At 46.5% G+C, this 25,230-nt stretch overlaps 1 protein-coding gene across 1 annotated transcript in view; it reads left to right on the top strand.

The window, feature by feature from the left end:
* The first annotated feature begins 2,922 nt into the window (after positions 1-2,922).
* Positions 2,923-25,230, top strand: part of SEC62 (SEC62 preprotein translocation factor) — a 34,700-nt gene continuing 12,392 nt past the window's right edge. The window contains exons 1-4 of the mRNA XM_077348439.1: positions 2,923-3,117; positions 20,122-20,230; positions 21,581-21,686; positions 22,730-22,946. Coding sequence (XP_077204554.1) covers positions 3,082-3,117; positions 20,122-20,230; positions 21,581-21,686; positions 22,730-22,946 — 468 coding nt within the window. The 5' untranslated portion in view covers positions 2,923-3,081. The remainder of the gene's footprint in view (positions 3,118-20,121; positions 20,231-21,580; positions 21,687-22,729; positions 22,947-25,230) is intronic.

Raw genomic sequence — 25,230 nt, 5'->3', positions numbered from 1 at the left:
ATTGTAAACAAATAAACAATTTTTTAAAAAATGATTAGCAAATACTAAAAGTAATGGACATCAGGTAATCCACGTGACAAATCTAGGTTTTTTTTAAGTCACAAAAAAGTACTGATAATCAGGGGCACTCATTGTTACTGATGGAAGGTAGATTCAGGGTACAGAACTAGGTGAACTGGTAATGAAAACAACTGATTTTGCAAAGCAAGGAAGGTGGCCAGGTGATTTTGGGATAGCCTCTCCCAACCTGATCTATCTCCAGGGGGGGTTATGCTGGGTTTCAAGGTCACCCCCGGCCACCAGCAAGGATTGCCAGATCCATGTTGGGAATCTGGAAATTTGGGATGGAACCTGGAGAGGGCAGGGACCTCCCCAGCGTGCAAAGCCATAAAGTCCATCCTCCAAAACATCCATTTTCTCCAGGGGAACTGATTTCTGTAGTCTGGAGATGAGCTGAAATTCCAGGGGATCCCTAGGGCCTACTTGGAGCCTGACATCCCCATTAAAATATATTATTTTAATATGTTGTTATCCTCCTGGAGCCTCAATGAGACTGGTGAACTACAACTAAAGTAAATAAATTACCAAACACACTGTGAGGGGAAAAATAGATGAGAGGGAAAAATGTTTAAGCTGCTTCTCGTCTCCACTGAAACAATATAAATAAATGTAATAGTTTTAGCCAACAGGACGGGCCCATGCAAGATCTTGAACAAAAGACCCAAAATCGATGTAATTAATACATTTTTATTAGAATGACACAAAGCACTGTGCAAACTTTTGAGCAGACCAGAACTCTTCATCAGCATTTTGTGAAAGATGCTAGTAGGTTTGTGATTTATCTGGTGTTGGTGTTAGATTAAAGCACTTGCATACTGGGGAGAAAACAGAAAAGAATAATGGAGAGTAGACTCCTCAGAAATTTGAGGGTCAGAAAGTCCATACGTCACTCAAAATCCAAGTAAGAAACACAGTTCCCTTTGAAGGTGGAAAGAAAAAGGAAGCCAGTAATAGTCTTTATATTTATCTTAACAGCAATTGAGATAAATTTAATATGACGCACAAGGTACAGTCAATTGGAAAATGGAACAGCTCTACCTTGTGTAAGCAGTGTTTTCCTAGGCTGGCCCCATCCTGTTGAACAATCTCTCTCTTTTAAAGTTGAAATTAGGTAGCTTTAAAGCAGAAATCTGCAATTAGCTGTATTGGTACTAGGGATGCCAGCCTCCAGGTGAGACCTGGGAATTCCCTGGAATTAGACCCATCTCCAGATTACAGAGATCAGTTCCCCTAGAGAAAATGGATGCTGTGGCACTGTACTCCACAGAGACCCCTATCCTCCCAGCACGCCACACGCAAATATCCAGGAGTTTCCCATCCTGGATCTGGCAACTCTACCTGCCCCCCCTTCCTTTACTATGATGGGGGGGGGGGAAGAGGTGAGACCTGGCAGTTCTAATCAGTACACCTAAACAAATCAATCAATACAACCTAACAGTTCACAGAGTTGTTCTGAGTACAAAATTTCACCCTCAAGGCGGCATTTAGCGCACTATTCCCACCCCCTCCATTCCCCCCTGTGAGGTAAGCCAGGCTACGAGCTCAAGGACTCCCTGGAGAAGATCCTAATGCTGGGAGCGATTGAGGGCAAAAGAAGAAGGGGACGACAGAGAATGATGTGGCTGGATGGAGTCACTGAAGCAGTAGGTGCAAACTTAAATGGACTCTGGGGAATGGTAGAGGACAGGAAGGCCTGGAGGATCATTGTCCATGGGGTCGCGATGGGTCGGACATGACTTCGCACCTAACAACAACTGTGTGGCAATAAGTGTAAGTAAACAAGCATCAATTAAGTGTAGAAGTTGTTTCAGTTTCTTCCCTAAACATGTTTGATGGATAGCAGGATTTGCTTGAAGAACTGAAAATGTTTTGGTTTATACCTTCATCCTTTCAGTATTCATGTGAATCTATTAACAAACAATTCAAAACAACAAATTTTGAGTCTAGTAGCACTTTTAAGACCACCAAAGCTATATTCAAGGTATGTACCCGAGGAAGTGTTCACACACAAGGAAGTCCACACCTTTGCTACCCACCGAAAACAATTCAAAAGCTAGAATCAAGTGGGTAGCCGTGTCGGTCTGGAGCAGCACAACAAATTGTGAATCCGCAGGAACCTTTAAGACCCACAAAGTCATATTCAAGGTATGTACCCAAAGAAGTGTGCACGCACAAGAAAGTCCATCCATACCTTGAATAAAACTTTGTTGGCCTTAAAGGTGCCAATGGCCTCAAAGTTTGTTCTGCTCCTGCTTCAGACCAACACAGCCACCCAAAGAAAACAATTCAAAAGCTAGAATCAAGTGGGTAGCCGAGTCGGTCTGGAGCAGCAGGCAACTCAAAAGCCAGCCACTTACACAGCACAGGGGGGAATCTCACATGCGCGGGAAAGGCCACGAGCTGGAGGGAGGCCCAAGGTCATCACCCAGGGCACAAGGGGGCCTCGGGCCCAGCATCCGACAACCACCCTCTATCCCAGGGGTAGTCTAACAGCGGCCCTCCAGATGTCCATGGACTACAATTCCCACGAGCCCCTGCCAGCGTTCGCTGGCAGGGGCTCATGGGAATTGTAGTCCATGGACATCTGGAAGGCCGCTGCTTGACTCCCCCTGCTCTATCCACTCCCTCCCTCCGGGAAAAAGGGGGGATTTAAAGAGGAGAGAAAAGCTCTCCGCCCACAAGAGGTCACCTGACCGGCCACTTATTTTTTTGGGGGGGGGAGGGGACAAAAGAGAGCCCAACTGCGCTGCCCATTTCACCAGCACGGCCAAAGAGCGGGAGGAGCGCGAAAGCAACGGCCTTTTCACCCCCCCCCCATATCCGTCCATCCGTGAGGGGGGCCAACCAAGCCCTGCCGCCGCCGCCGCTGCCCCCTCCCCTCGGTTACATAAGGGCTCGCGCGGCCTCTCGCGAGGCTGCGCCCCTCCCCCCCTAATCTGCTCTCTCCTCTCCGCCCGCCGCGCTCGCCTCTCCCCTCCCCCGGCTCAGCCCCACGTCACCGGGAGACCAGACGGGGACAACATGGCGGAGCGGAGGAGACACAGGAAGCGGATCCAGGTAGCGCTCCCGCGGCGCCTTCTCCCCCGCCCCGGCCCTCCGCCGCCGCCGCCGCCTCCTCCGCCCTTCCCTTCCCCTCCCGCCGCCGCCTCTCCTCCTCAGCCACCGGCGTCCTCTCCCCCCCGCGGCCCCGGGATCCCTGCTGCGCGGCGCCTCAGGAAGGGATGTGGCCCCCCCTCCCAGCCCCTCCCGAAGCCCCTCCGCTTGGCTGGGCTGGGCTCGGGATGGAGCCTCGCTCGACGGCGCCGGAATGCAAGCGCCCCCCCCCCTTCCCTCCCACCCACCCACCAGCCAGCATTTCTGCCTGGACTGTGCCAGCAGCGCCTGCCTTTCTCCCCCCCCCCCCCCTCTCTCTCTCTCGTCATCATCTCTGTGCTGGGATGCGTGTCTGGGTTCCCGTCCCCATAGGAAGCCGTTCCCCCTTCCCGGCTTCTTGCTCAGGGTTCTCCATCCCCATCCCCTTTCAGGCCCCCATTCCCCATGGAAGGCCTCCTTTTCCATCTCCCCTTTCCGAGCTCAGTTTTATGAGGCCCTGGGCTCTTCCTGAAGGTCCCCTGGCATCCCCTCCAGCAAAATCTCAGGGGCCTGCAACAGGTGAAGGGAATCCTGCTCGGCAAGGTCCATGAAGGGCTGTTGTCAGTGACATCCTCCTCTTGTTATTTTTGTCGTGCTGCCTGCATCTCTTGTCAAAGAGGTGCCTGGTGATAACATGAAAGCCAGCGAGATTTCCTTCTGCATAAGAGTTAGTGAATCAACGTTAACTTCATCAGATGCATTGTACGTCTTCTGGACATTTCATTAAGGGACCTCTGATTCAGGACAGTTTATGCTGGGGGAAAAACTCGTATTAATCTCCAGGGTGCTACAAAGAGCCTGTTTATTTCTGCAGCATCAGACGAACATGGCTACCAGATTAACATCTGGTACTCTTCCCCCATCTTCCCAACATCCACCTTCTATCATATCTGTTCACATCTTGCCTTGCTAGGCATGTCTTTTTCCAGATATGCCCCATTGTATCACTTTGCCAGAGCAGCATGTTCCTTCTAGAAGGTTTCACTGCTTAATGCATCCTCCTCTGTAATAAACTCCCTTATTTTCTTACAGCTCTTCATCCCTAGCATGGAGGAATGTCTTATATTCACCTAAAATACAGGTTTGGCACGGATCCCTCATTATTCATACAACCCATCTATGGAACAATTGCCTATTTAAATAGCAGAATCCACCTGCCATTCTCCTGTGTTTACATTTTGCATGAGAAGCTGCCTGGTTGAATCAGAGTAACCCCTCTCCCATTCTTTCTCTGCCTATTATCTGCATTCACACCTCTGTATTCACATATATCTCCATGTACACCTAGAGTCTTTCTTGTTAGATGTTCCAGATGTAGTGACATGAATGAGTCATTTTTCCTGCAGTCAACTGCACTAATTATTTTTTTCCCCTTCTGGATAAGGAGGGAGTTTTTCTCAGTTCAAGCGCCAAGTGTGCTGGGCCCAGCTACCATATGCTGCCTGTTTTGTGTCACTCACACCAATGTCTTTTCCTTCTGCTGTGGTGGGCAAATTTCACATCTACCTAAGGCTGCTGAATATTGATGATGTGTTTCAGAGAGGGGCTCCTTTGAGCTGAAGCAATAAAACAAAGGCTCTTTAAAAACTTATTTTCTCTCACATATGGTTCGTGGTAGGGGTAGCCAATGGCATTCTGCATTAATTACATAGCAGTACTTTAGTGTATGTGATACCTTATTTCGTAGACTTCAGCCTCCCTTACCAGCTTACCTATAACAAATAGTTTTTTGTTAACTGTACAATACGAAATTGGTATAGGATGCTAGAATTCTGATATGTGTGTATGAGGAGTGCTGTCAAATCACTCTTGACTCATGGCAACCTTATGAACGAATGACCTCCCAAATGTCCTGTTGTTAACAGCCATGCTCAGATCTCACAAATGGGGCTATAGTTTCCTTTATTAAGTGCATTGGACAGCGGGTTGGATGAGGTGACCCTGGAGGCCCATGATTCTGTTCTATGAATCCATCTCTTGTTGGGTCTTCCTCATTCCTGCTGCCTTTAGTTTTTCTAGGGTTATTGTCTTTTCCAGCGAGCCTTATCTTCTTGTAAGGTGACAAACATCCAATAGCCTCAGTTTAGCTACTAGGGAGAGTTCAGGTTTGATCTACAACCCCCTTATAAAATGCTGTTGTAGAAGGTTGTTATTTCATGTAGGTGTGGTTTTGTAATATATCACCATATACACATTAGTAACTGGTCTTTGCATGCTTTTACTGAGGCTCGAATTGGACCCGTGATTCGGAGGAATGTGCTGTGGAACTGCATGCTCGTCCCCCTATAGCTTTCCTTGCAATGACCTGTTCAGTGCTTACTGTAGCGTTTCTGGTTAACAGTGCAACCCTGAGCAGAGTTACACCCTCCTAAGTGCATTGAGGCCAATGGGCGTAGAAGATTGTGGTGGTGCTTACTGTTGCACTGTAATCTAGTACAGAGCACCAAACCGGAAAGCGAGGGTGAAGCTGTAAGTCAGATTGGGCCCTGAGCCTCAGGGGAGGGCAGTATGTAAATGTAATAAAAATAAATAAATAGTTGGGCAGGTTGTCTGAAGTGGACTTGACAGGTGTCCTGGTATGATGGATTTTCTTCATTGGAAAGGTCAACTGTCACAGTTTGTCTGGAAAGACAGGAACTAACAGTCCAGTCCAAAAGTAGATTCTTCTTCTCCAAGAAGTTTCACTCTGTGTGTTTTTGGCTAAAGGAGAGATGGCACAAGGGTCACCCTCTTCATGATCTGTGGTGGATTTTCATCTAACATCAGGTGAGGGCCAGATTTGTGGATCCTGGGCGCTCTTTAAACATTATCGGGGTGTGGGTGTGTACATGCAAAGTGATTATGCCTTTTCTGGTCATAAATTACAGGAAACATAATCTTCATTGACCTGTAGTTTCATTGTTGTGTACTTGGTCATTCTGCCCCCCCCCACTCATGCAAGAATTGTGTAGGTATCCTGGTATGTACAACTTCATGATTCATGCTAGGTGCAGGGGTAGTCAAACTGCGGCCCTCCAGATGTCCATGGACTACAATTCCCATTAGCCCCTGCCAGCATTCACTGGCAGAGGCTCATGGGAATTGTAGTCCATGGACATCTGGAGGGCCACAGTTTGACTACCCGTACAGATTGAATAGACATTTATACATGAAGTTTCCATTGGCTCTGCAATGTGGCCATTGCCTGCCTTGGAGTTCCCACTCATTTGCATTATTAGAGCTTTCTCCCAGGTACTTTCTATATCCAAGTGAGCACATCTCAAACTTCCACTTGCTGGAGGGGATGCCAAGGGACCTTCAGGAAGAGCCCAGGGCCTCATAAAACTGAGCTCGGAAAGGGGAGATGGAAAAGGAGGCCTTCTGGAGCTTAAAATGTTGCCCTACATTGATTATGATTCGGCAGTACTAAAAACATGTTTGAATAACTTTGTACCTGGAAATATTAGAATGGCAAAACCCTGCAGAGAGATATGACTGATACTACACTAGAGTTTCTTGCACACTTACTTCAGCGTAAGCCTCATTGTGTACAGTGGGCTTTTGCTTCAAGGTAAACACTGATAGACCCAGGTTGCATGCTGTCTAATAGGCTGGTAAGATGAAACAGAATTAATACCTCGGTATGAGGAACTAGAGCCCTGTCTTCAAAGCTAAATAGGGTCGGACAAGAGGCTTCCGAGGAATCCCAGGGTTGCAACATGGAGGCAGGCAATGGCCAACCACCTCTGAACGTCCCTACGGGGTCACCATAAAACAGCTATGTCTTGATGGCACCATCTCCTTCCACTACACAAGGAACTGAATCTGTTTACCAAAACTTTTCCTTTGTGAACTTGAGTATGGATGTGTGCATGTTTAAACCATGGACCTTTACTGCTTCTACATGCTAGTGAAGGCAACTTCAACAATCTGCACCTATTCCCTAATGAAGGTGGAGTAGGTTCCTTTTTTAACTGTTTCTGGATCTTCTGTGTTTGACAATACAGGTGATCTTGGCTACTAGGAGCTTGCTCACTTGTAAGACGCATTTACTGCTGACTATTTGCATATGTTTTGCCAATATTTTGCACAGTCTTGATTTGCCTATTAGTTCTTGGGAGGTTTATATGAAAGAGAAGGGGACTAAATAAGCCTATCTCAGTCTTTAATAGTATTTATTTCAGGAGTTATGTGACGTGTCTCCTTGTGCTTTGCCTCGTCTCTAATATTTCTGTGCTGTCTCGGTTTCATACTCTGACTTGTCATGCTGTTCTGTTCAAGGTTTTCTGAAGAAAAAAATAACCTTGAACCTTTGCTTGTCAATTTGTCAGGAAAAGCATTCTGAGCAAGAATGATACTGCTGTTGCTGTGTAGTGAGGCACAGAGACGCTGATATCTCTTCAAAACACTGAGCATGGCCATCAGTGGAGACTCATGGAGCCTAATCGGATACCTAGAAACAATTCTGGTGAACTTTAGATAGACTTACTCTCCACAAGTCTGTCAAGGACTACTAGCCAAGGTTGACGGAAGGGAACCTCCGCATTCAAAGGTTCAAAGCCTCTGAATCTCAGAGCCAGGAAGCAACATGAGGGGAAGACTTCAGCCTCTGTGCCCCGTTGTTGCCCCTCCAGAAAAACTGGTTGGCTGCTGTATGAGACAGGATGCTGGACTAGATGCGCCATTGGTCTGATCTAGCAGGGCCCTTCTTATGTTCTTACCTTTTGTCAATGAGCATTCACTTTCATAAGACTAGCCTGCAGCCTGTACTGGATGGACTACATGGCCCAGTTTTGGAGAGTAGCCGTGCTGGTCTACAGTAGAAAATCTAGATTCAAGTCCAGTAGCATGTTCAAGACCAATACAGTTTTCAATGTATAAGCTTTCTAGATTCAAGGTGCCCACAAGCTTTGAAATCTAGGTCTCTGGGGTCCATCTGACTCAAATCCAATTCTATCTAGGGCATTTCGTAGGAAGGAAAGGGTCTATTGACCATACTTATTTTCTTAATTTATTTGTCTGGTTTACAAGTCTATCCATTTGAACGCACATTTCTCCCCGTGAGGAGGCAGGTGTGCAAAGCCAAATGAGCCGGAACCTCTGAATGAGAAGTGACTGTCCTTGCTGGCTTGTTGCATGGATCATTATATCAAACTACACTGAACTTCTGCTTCCAAGAACTCTTTGAAGAGGTAACAATAATATCTGCAGCTGAGCATGGCAATGGGGGGGGGGGCGCTTTTTGTGTAGGCCAGGCTTTTTCAACAGGTGTTTTGTGAAACCCTGGAGTTTCTTGATGGCCCCGGAAGGATAAGAAAATTACTGTTATATTGCTGGGTGAGCTTCTCCAGGCACAGTTTTCTTAGATCTGTTCTCTCAGCCCTACCTTCCTCATAGGGTGTCTACTCTGGGGACTGGAAAGGAAAAGTGTTTGTAAGCTGCTTATGGACTCTTTCGGGTAGTCAAAAGTGGGATATAAAACCCCCAACTTTTCTTCACCGTGTACCTGAACAAATGATCCATAATCAAAATCTTCCTGAGTGCTGACTGCAAAGCCAGAGTGGTCGTCAAGAGTATCCAGCTAGGCCTGGAAACAACCAGTTCCCATTCCCTGCACAGCCGTGAATCTCAGTGGATCACTCTCAGTTTAAGCTACCCCCACAATGCAAGAGTCTAGCAGCACCTTAAAGACTAATCAAAATAGTGGCCGGGTATGAGCTTTCTTGAGCCACTGCTTGCTTCTTCATGAACATTCATCCCCTGCCACAAATGGTGTTAGTCTCCAACCTGCCACTGGGCTCTTGCTCTTTCCTACTGCTACAGACAGCCTTATACGGCTACCCATCTTGAGCTACCTCAAAACTGAAGAGGAGAGAGCCACGTACAGCACTTTGACCTCCTGAGAGAAAAGGTGAGATGAAAATGGGATCAAAGTGGGTTGGTGTTCCCATACTGGAAGAGAACAGGCAGCTTGCTGGAAACAGGCAGCTTGCTTGCTCTTTCCACCTTTGGCCCTCGTGGAAGGTCCAAGCTAAGTAAACCTGACAGCATTCGTGGCCAACTCTGCATATCTATGCAAGCCAGTTGGACCAAGTTGCAAAGGAATTTCTCAGCACTTCATGGAAAAGGGTTGTTGTTGTCTTCCCCCCAGTGCCCCCAGTCCCCCATCTGTGACTGATCATGGCTGACTGGCTGTGCACGATCATGGTAGTGCCGGGCTATGGTAGTTATGTCTCTGCTGTAGAACAATTGCAGAGGGACATTGTGCTCTTGTGGTTGTTCAGAGACGCTTTGTTGGAAGCTGGAGGAATCTAATGTCTTTTGGCTGTGGCTTAGTGGCGGGGCCTTGCAGAAGGTCCTGGTTCGATTTGTGCGTCCCCAAAAGGATGTTAATGGGCAGCAGCCTGGTGGCAAGTAGGGGGGAAAGGAAGTATTGCGAGGGAAGATATCAGTTGTATGAGAAGGTGAAGAGGTTTCCACGGTTATACCGTTTCCTGTTATTTGCCTGTTTTGTGGGCCTTGAGCAATGGCATCATCTTTTTACGGGAGTTAAAATTGGAGACTTTTCTGTTTGTTTAAAAAGCAGTCACCGTTCGCCTAAACTATTTCAGTTTTTGTCCTTGCATGAAATGTGACTTTAAAACTGCAGAATTCACAGCTAAGCTCATAAAAATTTCCATTTCATCCCGACGGGTGGGCGGCCATGACAAAACAATTGGACTCTTTAAATTTTAACAGATAAACCTGGGATTTCCCCCCTCAATATTCTGATTTGGCAGTACTTTGAAAACACTACTTTCCATGACAGAGAGCTTGTGTGTAATAGCCAAAGCAACTCCCCTTCCTACACACACATGTATTAATGGTCTAATAAAAGCTTGTTCTTAAAAGCTGTAATGTAAACTTGAGTCTCTTGAGAGCCAGTTTGGTGTAGTGTAGTGGTTAGGAGTGCGGACTTCTAATCTGGGATGCCAGGTTCGAGTCTGTACTCCCCCCCCCCCCACATGCAGCCAGCTGGGTGGCCTTGGGCTCCCCACAGCACTGATAAAGCTCTTCTGACTGAGCAGGAATATCAGGGCTCTCTCAGCCTCACCTACCTCACAGGGTGTCTGTTGTGGGGACAGGAAAGGGAAGACGACTAAGCCACTTTGAGAGACTCCTTCGGGTAGAGAAAAGAAGCATATAAGAACCAACTCTTCTTCTTCTTTTTAATGCTGTTAATTTAAATGGAATCTCCCTCACATACTCAATGGATCCTTTCGTTTTTTTGTTCTATGCATAAGCAAACCTGTTATTACAGCGTGCTTAGAAGAAGAAGTGGTTTAAGAATTGTGCTAACATCTGAGGAAGCGTGGACTAAATTTGGAAACAGTACCAGAATTTGGGAATTATGTTTCCCAAGTATGGATTTTGAATTTTAATTCTAGAGTTAATATCATTCAACCTACACTATTATAGATAAGTCAGGACTGTCTTGAATGAATTTCCTTATGTAGGGCGGACATTGTTCTCTGGTGATCTTTTTAATGTTGTGGGTTGCTTGTTTGTGTTCTTGGAACTCTGGTTCCGTGATAGAACATCGACTTCATGTGCAGAAACTCCCAGCTTCCATCCATGGCGTCGTCTATAGAAAAATATAAACAATTTTATTATTATCAACTCAAAATGTTTAAATACCATAAAATAATATCTTATTATCTGTTGGGCACACACAACAAATTTTGCAATACCCAGGGGAGAAACTGGCTGAGAATTCTGCTTGGCTCATAACAACCAATACAAATATATTGCAGGACCAGAACTAGCTAGAACAGAATAAATTAGTTTCCCCCCCTCCCCATTGAAAAATGAGTTTGTTCTGTATAACTCTGTGTATCTGTCCATTGACCTCTGAGGAAGATCAGTGTGAATGAAACACATTAGGTCTGAACTAGGGTTGTGCACGGGGGCCCCGATTCGGACCGTTTCGGATCCGAATCGGCCCGATTCGGACCGTTTCGGGTTCGGACCGGCCCGATTCGGACCGATTCGGATCCGAATCGGCCGATTCGGACCGGTCCGAATCGGTCCGAATCGATTCGGGAGCCAATACAAGTCAATGGAGGCCATTGACTTGCATTGAAAGGCTCCCGAATCGATTCGGAGCTGTCCGAGCCGATTCGGGGCCAATGCAAGTCAATGGAAGCCATTGACTTGCATTGGAGCCTCCCGAATCGTTTCGGGCGTTTCGGGGCCAATGCAAGTCAATGTCTCCATTGACTTGCATTGGCAAGCCTTCCCCCGCCTTCCCCGGGGGCTGGGAGGGAGGGGGTGCAAGTTGCACCCCTGAAACTTCTTGGGGATCTCAGGGAGGGTCTTCCCTGAGTCCCCTGAAAGTTTCAAGAAGATTGGACCAAGGGGTCCAATGCTACGGGCTCCCAAAGAGGGTGCCCCTATCCGCTCCATTGGTTACAATGGAGCGTCAGGTTCTCTAGGCTGAACATGTTTCTCCATAGACTTCTATGGGGGATGTTCCTTGGGAGCCCCCAGGATGGGACCCCCTGGTGCAATCTTCCTGAAACTTGCAGGGGATGGAGGGAAGACCCCCCCAGAGATCCCCTGCAAGTTTCATGAATATTGGACCAAGGGGTCCCCATCCTATGGGCTCCCAAAAGCGTGAGAAAAAAATGATTACAGAACAAGGAAATTGGCAATTTACCTGCTGAAATCATTTTTTTCTCACGCTTTTGGGAGCCCATAGGATGGGGATCCCTTGGTCCAATCTTCATGAAACTTGCAGGGGATCTCTGGGGGGGTCTTCCCTCCATCCCCTGCAAGTTTCAGGAAGATTGTACCAGGAGGTCCCATCCTGGGGGCTCCCAAGGAACATCCCCCATAGAAGTCTATGGAGAAACATGTTCAGCCTAGAGAACCTGATGCTCCATTGTAACCAATGGAGCGGATAGGGGCACCCTCTTTGGGAGCCCGTAGCATTGGACCCCTTGGTCCAATCTTCTTGAAACTTTCAGGGGACTCAGGGAAGACCCTCCCTGAGATCCCCAAGAAGTTTCAGGGGTGCAACTTGCACCCCCTCCCTCCCAGCCCCCGGGGAAGGCGGGGGAAGGCTTGCCAATGCAAGTCAATGGAGACATTGACTTGCATTGGCTCCAAACAGAGGCCAGGAAGGGACTCTCTCTCCCAGGTGCAGGGGAACCTGTGGCTGTCAGCCTAAGCAGCCTCCAGGTGAGAACTGCAGAACCAATAAGGTCCACTGAGTTCTCACCTGGGTTCCCCTGCAGAGGAGAGGGGGGCCCTGCACTGGCCTGTGGGGGGGATATCCCTGCACCACTAGGAACACTAGTGGCTCAGGGATGTCAACCTCCAGGGGAGACCTGGAGATCCCCCCAGAAACCCCCAGTGAAGCTGTAAAGCTTCACGGCGCCTACGCACTAACCCAGGAGAGCCTCAGAAAGCAAATGGAGGAGCTCAGAGGCGAATCTGGATGCTCCATCCATGCTGTGGACTCATCACTGGCTCTCCCATCCAGCCTCCCCCCTCTAACAAATACAAAGCAAGAGGAAGACTTGCTTTTCACAACCCAAAGGTGTATCAAAGCAGCTTCCACTCACCTTTCCCTTCCTACGCTTGGGCCACCGCCCTCAAACACCACAAATCCAACTGCTCTACTCAGGCCACATCCTGAGAGAGCCCTGGCAGAGCTGTTCTGGGAGAACAGCCCTGGCAGCAGCAAAAAGACACATTCCCCCCCCAGAAGTCCACACACGGCGCAGTGGACACTGGTGGGGAATCCAACAACCTAACAGGCCACAGCCTCAAACCACCTCTAACCCAACTGCTCTACTCAGGCCACATCCTGAGAGAGCCCTGGCAGAGCTGTTCTGGGAGAACAGCCCTGGCAGCAGCAAAAAGACAAATCGGCGCACGCACAACAACAAACTCCTCCTGGGCACCCACTGAGAAATGCTCAGTTACTTCTTGGGTTTACAGGGAAATTTGAGGCCCTACCACTAACTGCCCTAACACTTGTTTCTAAGGAAACCTTGAAACTTATAAAACCCTCCCACCAGCTACCTGTTTAGTTTTTTTAGACCCTAAGCTGACCTAACTTCTATGGAGTTTTCCTGTTCTCTCTCTCTCTTCCTCCCTCTCTCTCTTTTTTTTGTTAAACTAAAGGAACCTGTCTGGTCCTAGCTAAGTTTAACTGGCCCTACCTAACCTACAGCAGGGAAAAATTAGAAGGAAAAAAAAACCTTTTTAGACTTTTAAAGTGTTTTAAACTACCTGAGTGTTACTAGCTAGAAGGAAGGCTGGAGCAGATTTGTGCACCAAGCCCCCACCTGATCTGCTAAGAAGAACCCCTAAACCTGTTGGCCTCTAAATCAATTCCTGTTTCTAGCAGGAAAGCTGGCCTTCAATAAGGCACAGCCCCTGCTGGTTTAAATGTTTTTTAACTATTAAGAAAATACAATTTTAACCTAAAACCCAAATCACCGTTCTCTTATAAAAATCTTATCTGGCTACTTAGGAAAGAAACTATCTATTCTAAAAAATTATTTGCACTTTATAATTTCTCCTCACACTATGGATTTTACTGCCTATTTAAAGGATCACTAATTGGACACCCCAAGAAGAACGCAGCAATTCCCCCCAGGAAGGAAACAAACAATCTCCAAAACACCAACCAGCTGCCAGCCACCCAGGGCACTCTCCCAAAGGTGGCAACCAAGCAAAGGTGGCCCTGCAAGGCCCAAACTGCCAAATCAAACCAAGCCTAGCCTAGGCCAACCAAACAGCTTCTGCAAACAACCAGCAGCCACCCAGGGCACTCCCCCAAGGGTGGCCACCAAGAAAAATTTGCCCCGCAGGGCCCTAACCAAACAAGCTAACTCTACCAAAGAAACAGCTCCCAACAAACAAGCAGCAGCCACCCAGGGCACTCCCCCAAAGGTGGCTGGCAAAAACTGGCCCTGCAAGGCCCTAAGCTAAACCAACCTAAGAACAAACACAACCTAACAAACTAAACTAAACTAAACTAAACTAAAGAACAAACTAAACTAAAACTAGCCCCCCACCAAAAAACACACCTATCAAACAACCAGCTGCCACCCAGGGCACAAAGCCCAAAGGTGGCAACTGAGGAAACCTGTTGGAAAAAACCCAAAACAACCAACCCCCCCAAAAAAAACAACCAGAAACAATGCGACTTTATAATACAAGCCCCAACCCCCACCCCCAAAATACTTTAACAAAAAACAACACAGCAAACAGTTAACACAATGAACAGCAAACACAATTCCCCCAACCCCCCCCCCAGGCCCCCACCCACAGAAACCCAAAGGCAAAAAACTTTTGAAAAGAGGAGAGAGAGAGAGAGGGAGAGAGAGAGAGGGGAAAATAGAGAAAAATAGAAAAGCAGAAGAAAAAAACCCTAAAACAAACTATTGCTGTTTTCTCCAGCGCAGTCCACACAGGCCAGGTCCAGAGAAGTCCACCAGTCCAGGAGTCCAGAAGGCAGCAGGCAGGCTGGCCGCTCTACCAAGCAGGAGCTTAGGAGCAGCACACAGCCAGCCAGCCAGCCAGAGCTCAAAGTGAGCTCCAGCAAGCAGCCCCTTGCTTTAAGTAGCCTCCTCCTGTGCAGGCTACAAAGCAAGGGGATTTAAAAAATAAAAACCCCTCTGTGAGTGGCCAGAATGCCTGAGCTGAAAAGCTACAGGCATTCTGGTTGGCCACTCACTCCCCCCCTCCCCCCCGCCGCCATTTTAGGCGCCAAAAAAAATTCAGTAAAAAAAAAAAAACATTCCAGACAGCCAGGGAGGCTTCAGGCAACGGCTGCCTGAAGCCTCCGACTCAAGCCGAATCGATTCGGGCCGAATCGATTCGGCGGTCCGAAACGCCGAATCTCGGCGATTCGGACCGCTAGGGGGATCCAGAGGTCCGATTCGGACCGTTCCTGGTTCGGAAACGCCCGAATCGGCCCCGATTCGGCCGATTCGGGCGTTTCCGAATCCGAATCGCCCATCCTTAGTCTGAACTTGTTGGCGTTAGTGGTGTACACACTGAGATGCATTGTATGTGCCCAATTGATAATAAGATATTCTTTTTATGGTTTTTAAACACTTTGAGTTCTGATGATAAATTGTTTATATTGTTCTAGATACTGATTTATCCACAACTTTTTTTTGTAGAATTTTTTTGTTGTTTATTATTATTATATATAAAGTACAGAAGATAGAAAAAGAAAAAGAAAGCGACCAGCTGATAGGTAGTTATTATATCCTAGTCTATACATCATCTATACAGATATACCTTACATAGTATAGTCTGATATTATCTCAAGAAACATGTAGTCAGTTCCCATTGCATATTAGTCCTAGCCTAGCATTTACTACTTACTGTCTTTCTTAAGAAAGTCCAGGTAATCGCTCCACTGTTCGTCATAATCTTCTGGTGGTTTCTTATTCACCATGTTAGTGAGTCTTGCCATTTTTGCTAAGTCCGCAAGTTTGTCTAACCATGTAGAAATAGTTGGGGTCTAGGTCGCCTTCCAGTGCTTCGCCTTTATCCACAACTTTTGTGGTTCTCAGCTGTCTTCCAGGTTGGGTTTTTATTTCCCTTGACGTTATATGCTGTCCATCCATGGCGTCTCCTGTTAAAGAGATCAGGGTACTTGCCTTTAGGGGTGTCTGATTCAGTAGCATACTGGCCTGACCTCCACAGGATTACAGATTTGTGAGCATGATGTCTGCACATAAAGGGAGTGTTCGCTCCTCCCTGTGATTAGCAGTGCTCAGAAACCAGCGTTTCCAATCATGGAGGGGAGTATAGGTATGGGCACTTCCTCTGTGCATATGCAGCATGCAGAAAATCAATCTTGCTTGCTGTCTCTCCCCGCATGTTCAATTTGTGTACAGAGGGATCCTGTATAAATGGCTGCTATATGAGGCAGCTTCATGTGTCCCTGAGTGAGATAAAAAGGGGACTGAAAAATATTGTTTCAAAATAGGTATCTCTCCCCCCCTCCCCAAAAAAAAGGATGATAAGAGTATAAGGATTATTTATGGACTATTTCTTTCCTGTCTCTTTTGGGGCATACTTTACATCTTTAAGCAGAAGTTTGACTTGTACCGTATTTGACGGCGTATAAGACGACTGGGCGTATAAGACGACCCCTCAACATTTCCACTCAAAATAGAGAGTTTGTTACATTCCATTACAGTACTATAGGCCACTATGGGCAGCTATGTCTATCCCAACTGAAGTGCACCCGGAGTATAGGACGACCCCCCCCCCACTTGGAGGCATGTTTTTCAGGGGGGGAAAGTAGTCTTATACACCAGCAAATACTGTAGGTCAAGTAAGGAGACATAAAATTTTTGCCAGGTCAGTTAATTTCCAATTTGAATGTATGTTGTAGAGCAGGGGTAGTCAACCTGTGGTCCTCCAGATGTCCATGGACTACAATTCCCATGAGCCCCTGCCAGCAAACGCTGGCCGGGGCTCATGGGAATTGTAGTCCATGGACATCTGGAGGACCACAGGTTGACTACCCCTGTTGTAGAGTTTACTATTCCATCTTGGGCAGTTACAGCCATCTACACCCATTGACTTAAGTGGGCTTAGAAGGGTGTAACTCTGCTTAGGGTGGCCCTGTTGAAAGCAGAAGCAAATTGGACAATTAGAGGCATTTGACTGTCTTGTTTCTACTAAAGGGATCCCATAAACAGCAGCACAGGAGTTCAGCATTCATTGCACTTGCAGGTCTGAGTGTGGCTGGGATTGGGGTGCTGTGGTGTCCTGCTGAATTAATCATTCTGGGATTTCAGTCTTGAGTTGAAAACTGTGGATTCCTGATCATGTACCAAAACCTTTCGAAACACTCCAGCTTTGACCCTGCCCATCTGTGTCTACCATATCTTAAAAAAAAATCAATTCCATCATGCCCATTGTAGGCTGTCTGGGGGGGAAAAGATAACTCTTACCAGGTAAAGAGGCAACAGTAAGGCTGGTCTATCACATTCCTAAAAATAAGACTAATCACATAGAGAAGTGTGAATAGGGTGGAAGACTACCGCTGTTCATGCGTTTTTTTGCATAGTTCTCAGTGTGCAGTAAGTTGTCCCTCGACTTGCAGACACATTCCACAGAGCTGAAGTTTCTTGAATGCTTCCAGGATTGCAGACTGCAGAAATAACTGTTGCACCGTTCCTAAACAGCCCCTTAGCGAAAAAACGATGTTGTCATAACAGGGTGAAATGGGCAAGAGTTATGGAGACACCGTGTCCCCATTTGCGTAACTTCCTTCCCAATGCTGGCTTGCACTGGCTTCCAGTCCTTTCTGGCAGCCACCGTGTACGACTGCAAACCTGCTAGACGTGCTCTCTTTCTTGGCCCTGGTGCATTTCTACTCAGAGGTATCATGTGGGAATATGAAGACGAGACGCTGGAAGAAACGCTCTTGTACCGTCCGCAGCTCCCTCCTGATCTGTGCGGAAACGAGGTGCTGATTTGTAGTTTCGGGGCTGTAGAGTTAGCTTCTTAGTGGGGGGCGCATCCTTCCATCCAGTGGAAGAGTCATTCTGGAGTGGCTTTGAAATGGAGGATTGGATCTAAGCCGTTTTTTGTTCTGCTGGCGGACCTGCCCACAAAGACCCGCCCCCAAAGGCTGGGGCTCATGGGGCCCGCATGGTCACAAATCTATGTGGGACGGGGCACTTACGAAAGAGTGGAATGGTACATGGTTCAACAAAACCCTGGCTGGATCAAACTTTGTGGGTGATTGGAGTCCTCCCTATGTGGAGCTACTCCTTGCTTCCGGCCCTGTCCTGGATTGGCAGAGCTAGATCATAATCCAAAACTGTGATGGTATCTCCACATTTCTGCAGTAGGAAATACCTGGAAAGTTCCTCTGAGTTGACTGATATTTATTGGGTAACTGTGTTTGGGGCTGGGGGGTGGCCTGCTGCAGCAGCACTGCAAGTATGATGTTTCTGGGTACTCTCATTTCAGAGAGCTTTCTGGGTAGATGATGCAAGGCAGAAAGTTTTCCTTGAGACAGGCTGTTGTTGTTAATCTCCCCCCCCCCAAAAAAATTATTTTTTAAAGCTCCAAGCTAGGAGCAAAGGGCAGGGAAAAGGGGGTTTGGGAATGGAAAGGGAGTGTGCATGATCCTGGTTTCTAAACCCTGGCTAATTTTTACTTTAATCCTACAGCATTTTGGTTTCTAAATTCATTGGAATTGCTTATGGAATGCTTTGCCTTCCTCTGGAACTTACATATGGGTACTAGAATCCCAGAAATAACTTGTGAACGAAGGCTGTTCATAAGCCCACCCAGACGTTTTTCTGCACAGCTCCCCCTTTGCGCTTTCCATACTCTTCTGTTGACCGCTCTATACTATAGCAGAGATCTAGCGGAAACCCAGCTCTTCATAGCGGCAGTGCCTTGAACTGCAGCTGTATTCAGCAACAGCAATAGTAAGAGTTTTGTATCTCTGCTGTTGCATTGGCAGGACACTTTTTGCAAAGCCTTGACCCTACTATATTCTGCTACTAACTGAGAGAGAGAGAAGGAGAGAGAGAGAGAGCAGCTGTGTCATCATTAAACTTGCTTCACTGGCTCAACATGATTTTTCCTTCATGGAGTAGGTCGCGGGCATTCTTGAACAGAGTCTTAGCTTGCTTTTAATAATTGGTTCAGCTAATACAATAATTTAGCGTGTCACTTAGCATGGAATTTTAAAAATCCAATCCACCTAGCTTGTTTCTACAATCCTACCTTGCTGTTTGGCAGCCCTTCATTGTTTGCAAAATGTTTGGGAAGCACCAAAAGGTATGGCAAAGCTGTGAAAACACGTCAGCACTTTAGTTGCAGCCTTTTACCTGGGAATTCATTTCGATTTATGTGTGTTCCACTTAGGTTACTTGATTTATTAGATGGCACTCAACATGGTGTGAAAAGCTAACTTGAAACCTCCAATCATCAGTTAGATACAATAAAGTTCCAGCGATCGGCAAGAAAACTGTCAGTAATGATGATTGGTGCCCCCTGCATTCCCCCCTGCAGTGCCCCCTGCATTGACCAAATGGTCTCCCCCCCCCCCTCTCCTTGCATACAGGTAAAATCCCATGGAGCAGAGCTACAGTCTCCCGTGGTTACTCTCTGGCCAGGCTGCTAGACAGAACCGCAGCCATTACATAGCTGTACATCTCACCCTCAGCCGTCTTGAGTGGCCCAGAAGAACTTGGTGATCATAAAACGTTGCTGCAAGGTCACGAACAAGTGGAATCATGCTTTCTCTGTCAGACTTTTTTTTTAAATGTCCTTAGTGTATTCAAGTGCAGAGTGCCTCCTGTTCATTTTTCTTGTTATAATAGTTATAGTGGCTCTGCAAGATGGGTGAATATTATAATCCCTAGATTGGAAGTAGAGAGCTGAACTTGAAAGAGAATAGCTTGGTGTCTGCTGAGGCCATGGCAGAGGTGACATTTGAACTAGGGAATGGGAATTCCTGTTATTTAGCCCTGTCTCTTAGCCTGCACTTCAGCTTCAAATGATGGTTAATGGACACAATTCCCCTCTCAAACTTGGCTGCAAACTATATACCTAAAATGGAAACCCTCCCACCATTTTCACTGTATTTTAGCTTCATTTAAAAATAAACCAAGAGAGAGGCCAGATTGGTAGGTATACTGGGAGTTTTTCAAGAGGAAAGTAGATTACAACTTCCTTTAGATGGCAGGATCAACCCTTCCTTCACTGATACGTCTTAAAAGCAAAATCTATTTGAGCCAAGACAAGCGTTTTTGTGCAGGCAAGTGTTGAATGAGAAATTTACTGTCTTTGGATCCCCTAATATTCTTACATGTTATTTCAGTGAGGATTTGTAGATCCAAATGAAAATGACAAAGCTTTGAGTGTAAAATGTGTATTTGTTCCACATATCTCTTGTAGGAGGTCGGCGAGCCATTCAAAGAAGAGAAGGCTGTTGCTAAATATCTCCGTTTCAATTGTCCAACCAAATCCACCAACATGATGGGTCACAGAGTGGACTATTTCATTGGTAAGATTGCATTTATCCAAGCAGTGAGGAAACTGACTTGCCAAGATTATATAATTATGGAGGGAATGGCTTGTGTTATTTATTTATTTTATTATTTAAACTTTAATGCCAGACTCAGGGCAGATCACAATGTAGATAAAATCACATAAATACAATTCTGGAATAGTTGTTTAATCGGTAACCCGGCAGTGACATTGATCTGATATAGTTCTAATGATTTTAATGCTGTTAAATTGTTTTATTGACATAAAATTAATCTCCCATATTCATAAAATTTCCCAGCCAGTTGTGTAATGGGCCTGCAGGGAAGCTGGGGATTCGGCAGGGAGGGGGCAGATGGGGGAGGCTTCCCTGCGGGCCTTGGAGCAGGCCTGCCACGTCGGGGACGCGATGGGCCTGCTCCAAGGCCTGCAGGGAAGAGGGGGGTGGGTAGGGGAGGCTTCCCTATGGGCCTCGGAGCAGGCCCGCCGTGTTGGTGCCTCGGGGGGGAGGGGGGGCAGGTGGGCAAGCAGCGTCCCAGCGCCGACCCCCAGGGGGTGCGAGGGCCTCTTCAAAGCCTGTCCTTACGGTTGGACTTTGAATCTAGTATGATCATAAGAGGACAAGAGCCAGAAATCTGGATAAACGTAAAATGCCTAAAGGTGCTCCCAGACACTAGGTCAGACTTTCTCAACCAGGGTTTCATGAAACCCTGGGGTTTCTTTTAGGCCTTGGCAGGGTTTCCCAAATTGGTGGCAGTTATTTAATTTTTTAATATATTTTTAAAATTTGTTAAACATTTATTGGGTGATATGACTATATAGGGTCATGTTGACCCTCCCTCCTCCCAAAGTGGCCAATGATGGGCCTACAGTGGGTGGAAAGGGGAGAGGCCCAGGATGGGCGTATACACAACTATGCTTTCCGACGATTGCGCCACTTCTGGGGTTTCTTGAAGTCTGAAGTATGTTTCAGGGTTTCTCAATAGTAAAAAAGTTGAGAAAGGCAGCACTAGGTACTTAAATACTCAGCACTAAAGCCAGTTAAGTGTCTCTCGCCTCAGGTTTTGTGTTCTTGGGGGTTATTTTTTCATGGTTTTTAGACTAAAAACAATTATTTTTAGATTTTGTGTGAGCTTACCAGAGCTTTTCAGATAATTACTTGCATTTTCTTCTGTTTTTTGGGGGGGTGGGCGGGGGGATAAAGATTCTGCCTTTCTAAAGAGCTATGAGGGCGTCATATCCAAAGAGGAAATTCCATTACCGGTCCACTGAAGTTAAAAAAAAAAAAATCTTTGGAAATGTCCATGTTGGTAGGTCAAAGGCTGAGGCATCACCTTTCTCCTATGTTTCCTCCCTCTCCCCCTTTCAGCATCGAAAGCTGTGGACTGCCTTTTGGATTCTAAGTGGGCAAAAGCCAAGAAAGGAGAGGAAGCCCTGTTTACAACCCGAGAGTCTGTCGTTGACTATTGCAACAGGTAGAAACTTAGTCTTTTAACGTTACGGTGATAAACAGAAATGGTGTCTCTTAAAGTTATGTGTGAGAAACCTCTTAAATTATTGCTTGCTCAGTCTGAAGCTGGCACTTTCTGGTCTTACTTTCCTAACAGTCTGCACAATTCCTAAGGTTATTCTGACAGCATTACGTAATTCAGCCAGGGTTCTTCATTGGCAAGAAGCAATTTGTTCCAGGCACAGTGTTAACCGGCTGTTGACTAAACTGTGTGTTTTATTAAAGAACATTTACCAAGCTCTCTCTAAAGACAAAGGCATGGTCTAAATCAGTGGCCCCCAATCTTTTTATCACCGGGGACCGGTCAACGCTTGACAATATTACTGAGGCCCGGTGTGTGGGGGGGTGTAGTCTTTTGCCAAGGGGCGTTGCCGCCGCCTGAGGCCCTGCTCCACTTGCTTTCCTGCTGGTGCCCCTGACTTCCCGCCACCCACTGGGGGGTGCTGCCAGCAGCAGCTGCACAGTGCCACGCCGAGGGGGAGCCCCAGCCATGGTGGCCGCCGGAGAGCACCAAAGGTGAGCCGGCAGCAGAGTGGCAGAGCAGCCCCCGAGGCAGCAGTCAGGGAGAAGGACAAGGAGGAGCAGCCCGGTAGCAACTGATCCACAGACTGGGATCGGTCGCCGGACTGGGGGTTGGGGATCACTGGTCTAAATGACCACAACTACCTATTTGCTGGCGTATAAGACGACTGGGCATATAAGACGACCCCCCAATATTTCCACTCAAAATATAGAGTTTGTTACATTACAGTACTATGGGCCACTGTGGGCAGCTATGTCTATCCCAACTGAAGTGCACCCGGCGTATAGGACGACCCCCCCACTTGGAGGCATGTTTTTCAGGGGGGGAAAGTAGTCTTATACGCCAGCAAATACTGTAAGCGTTTAAAGATAAAGGCAGTGTAAGATAAAAACTGGGTAACATTTGTAGTACTGCACCTTTTCCTCATATAATTCAATTCTAGCAACATTTGCACAAATGGAGTATGAATTTAATGTTCCTTCCAGGCTTCTAAAGAAACAGTTTTTTCATCGGGCATTAAAAGTGATGAAAATGAAGCCAGACAAAGACGTAAAGAAAGAAAAGGAAAAAGAGAAAGGGAAGACTGAAAGTGGGAAAGAAGATGAAAAAAAGAGCAAAAAGGATAGTGGGAAAGAAGAAAAATCTAAGAAGGAAAAAGAGAAGGAAAAGAAAAAGGATGGAGAGAAAGAAGAAGGCAAGAAGGTGAGTAAGTACACTGCCAAGGCTGGCCAAGATCAAAGCAGGACCCAAAAGCCCATGAAATAATATTTATTTCATAAGACAGGACTTGGACAATAGGCTTGTTCTTGAGGTGTGTTGGATACACCCTGGTGTGGATTTGTCCTTGCTGTGTCTTTTCTGGTGTTGCTTTACAGTCCTTAAAAATATGGATCCAAATGGGGGAAATGGTAAATTTTCATCAGAGGCAGTTAAGAGTCTGGTGTCAAGACTCCATGACAAGGAATAAAAAATAGAATGGAAAATTCTATGCCCAGATGGTCTCCCATGAGAGTATAACTAGGCCTTTGTACCATATTAAGAAAGCCACATACTGAAACATCTAGCATTGTATGCTGGAATTCTTCCTTGCTCCTTCAAGGAAATAAACTATTGTCATTGCAAAGGTATAAGATTTAGCAGACCCCAGACTCTCCCATTCCTGACTCTTTTCTTGATCAAGTTTTAAAAGTCTGTACAGCTATCTTGGCTGCAGCACTAAATAAAATCATCCCAGGTTACATTAACAGATTTTATAACAAGTAAAAAAAACTGTCAAATAATGTAGCAAAGGTGTTAAATACAATTTTCTTTAGTAAGCAAAATTCCAGGTTAAGCATATTTTTCTGGATGGCGAAAATGAATCAGTTACTGAGCAGTGTACATATGTTATCTGTTGTAATGCTGATACAAAAATGGAATAGTAGATTTATCTAGGAAAGGGGTATCTGATGTAGCTGCTCTTTTTCACCTCTGCTTTGGCATTTAAGGCCCAAACTAATATGTGATTGCCACAGGTGTTTAAAGCCAACCTGCAGCTGTGAGTTTCTCACAGGAGTCCAGTTCTGAAGCCCTATAAAGCCGCGATTTGAATGGGGACTATGCTGTGGAGGGAGAGTGGATGACTCTCTCTCCATGCCACTTTCTCACCCACAAAGGTTCTGGAGGGGGTGTTATTTGGCCCAACCCTCTTCTGGGCTATTTTGAGTCTAGAAGAAGAATAAAGGTAAAGGTATCCCCTGTGCAAGCACCGAGTCATGTCTGACCCTTGGGGTAATGCCCTCTAGCGTTTTCACGGCAGACTCAATACCGGGGTGGTTTGCCAGTGCCTTCCCCAGTCATTACCGTTTACCCCCCAGCAGCTATCTGGGTACTCATTTTACCGACCTCGGAAGGATAGAAGGCTGAGTCAACCTTGAGCCGGCTGCTGGGATTGAACTCCCAGCCTCATGGGCAGAGGTTCAGACAGTATGTCTGCTGCTTTACCACTCTGCGCCACAAGAGGCTCAGAAGAAGAATAAGAACTGTTTTTATACCCCTCTTTTTACTACTCGTAGTCTCAAAGTGGCTTACAATCACTATCCCTTCCTCTCCTCACAACAGTGAGGTAGGTGAGGCTGAGAGTCCTCTGAGAGAACTGCTCCACGAGAACAGCTCTAACAGGTCTGTGACAAGCCCAAGGTCACTCAGCTGGCTGCATGTGGAGGAGGAGTGGGGAAGCACACCCTGGTCTCTAGATTAGAGGCCACCGCTCTTAACCACTATACTGGGGACAGCTAGATCAAGCTGGCCGGGGGAGGGGAACTCTCCTCCCACGTGGTCCCACAGCCCCTGTAGATTTTCAGCATTGAGTTTCTCATAAGAATTCACAGCTGCTGTTCGGCTGCTGGTCCTTGGGTCAATCATGCATTTTATACGTAACATCTAGCTTGGGACAAAGACATTAGCAATAACACATACAACATTCTGATTACCGGCATACAGTCTGATGTTTAACACCGCACACTGTACAGATGAAGTGGTGTTTAGGGTTTATTTGAGAAGCTAATACTGCAGTTCTCTGCAGAGTTACTCCATTCGACACCCCTTGATTTCGGTGGGCTCAAGACAGCAGTAACTTTCCATAGATCCGATTCTACTGTTGCTCTTCTAGTCCTGACAAGTTCATACCCAAGGAAATGTGAAATACACGGAGTAATCAAAAGATGAAAGGTGAGGGATCTTTATCCAGAAATAAAGCATATTCTAGAAAGATGTTTATCTGGGTATTAAAGTATCCTGCATTTAACAACTTATTTGAAATAAGTCACGCACTTCACAGGATTGTTGTGAGGGCAAAACATAGAAAGGGTGGAAGCGTGGGCATTTTTCTTCATGGTCTCTGTGCAGTTGCAGTGGTGGGAAACTTGAGCCTCTGCTGAGTCTGACCAGAGCAACCAGGGTAAAGTGAAGAGTGGCTCCTTAGAATCATAGAATCATAGAGTTGGAA

This window comes from Paroedura picta, chromosome 8, assembly GCF_049243985.1.
Source record: "Paroedura picta isolate Pp20150507F chromosome 8, Ppicta_v3.0, whole genome shotgun sequence".
NCBI classification, from domain to species: Eukaryota; Metazoa; Chordata; class Lepidosauria; order Squamata; family Gekkonidae; genus Paroedura; species Paroedura picta.
This window is presented reverse-complemented; position numbering and strand designations above follow the sequence as displayed.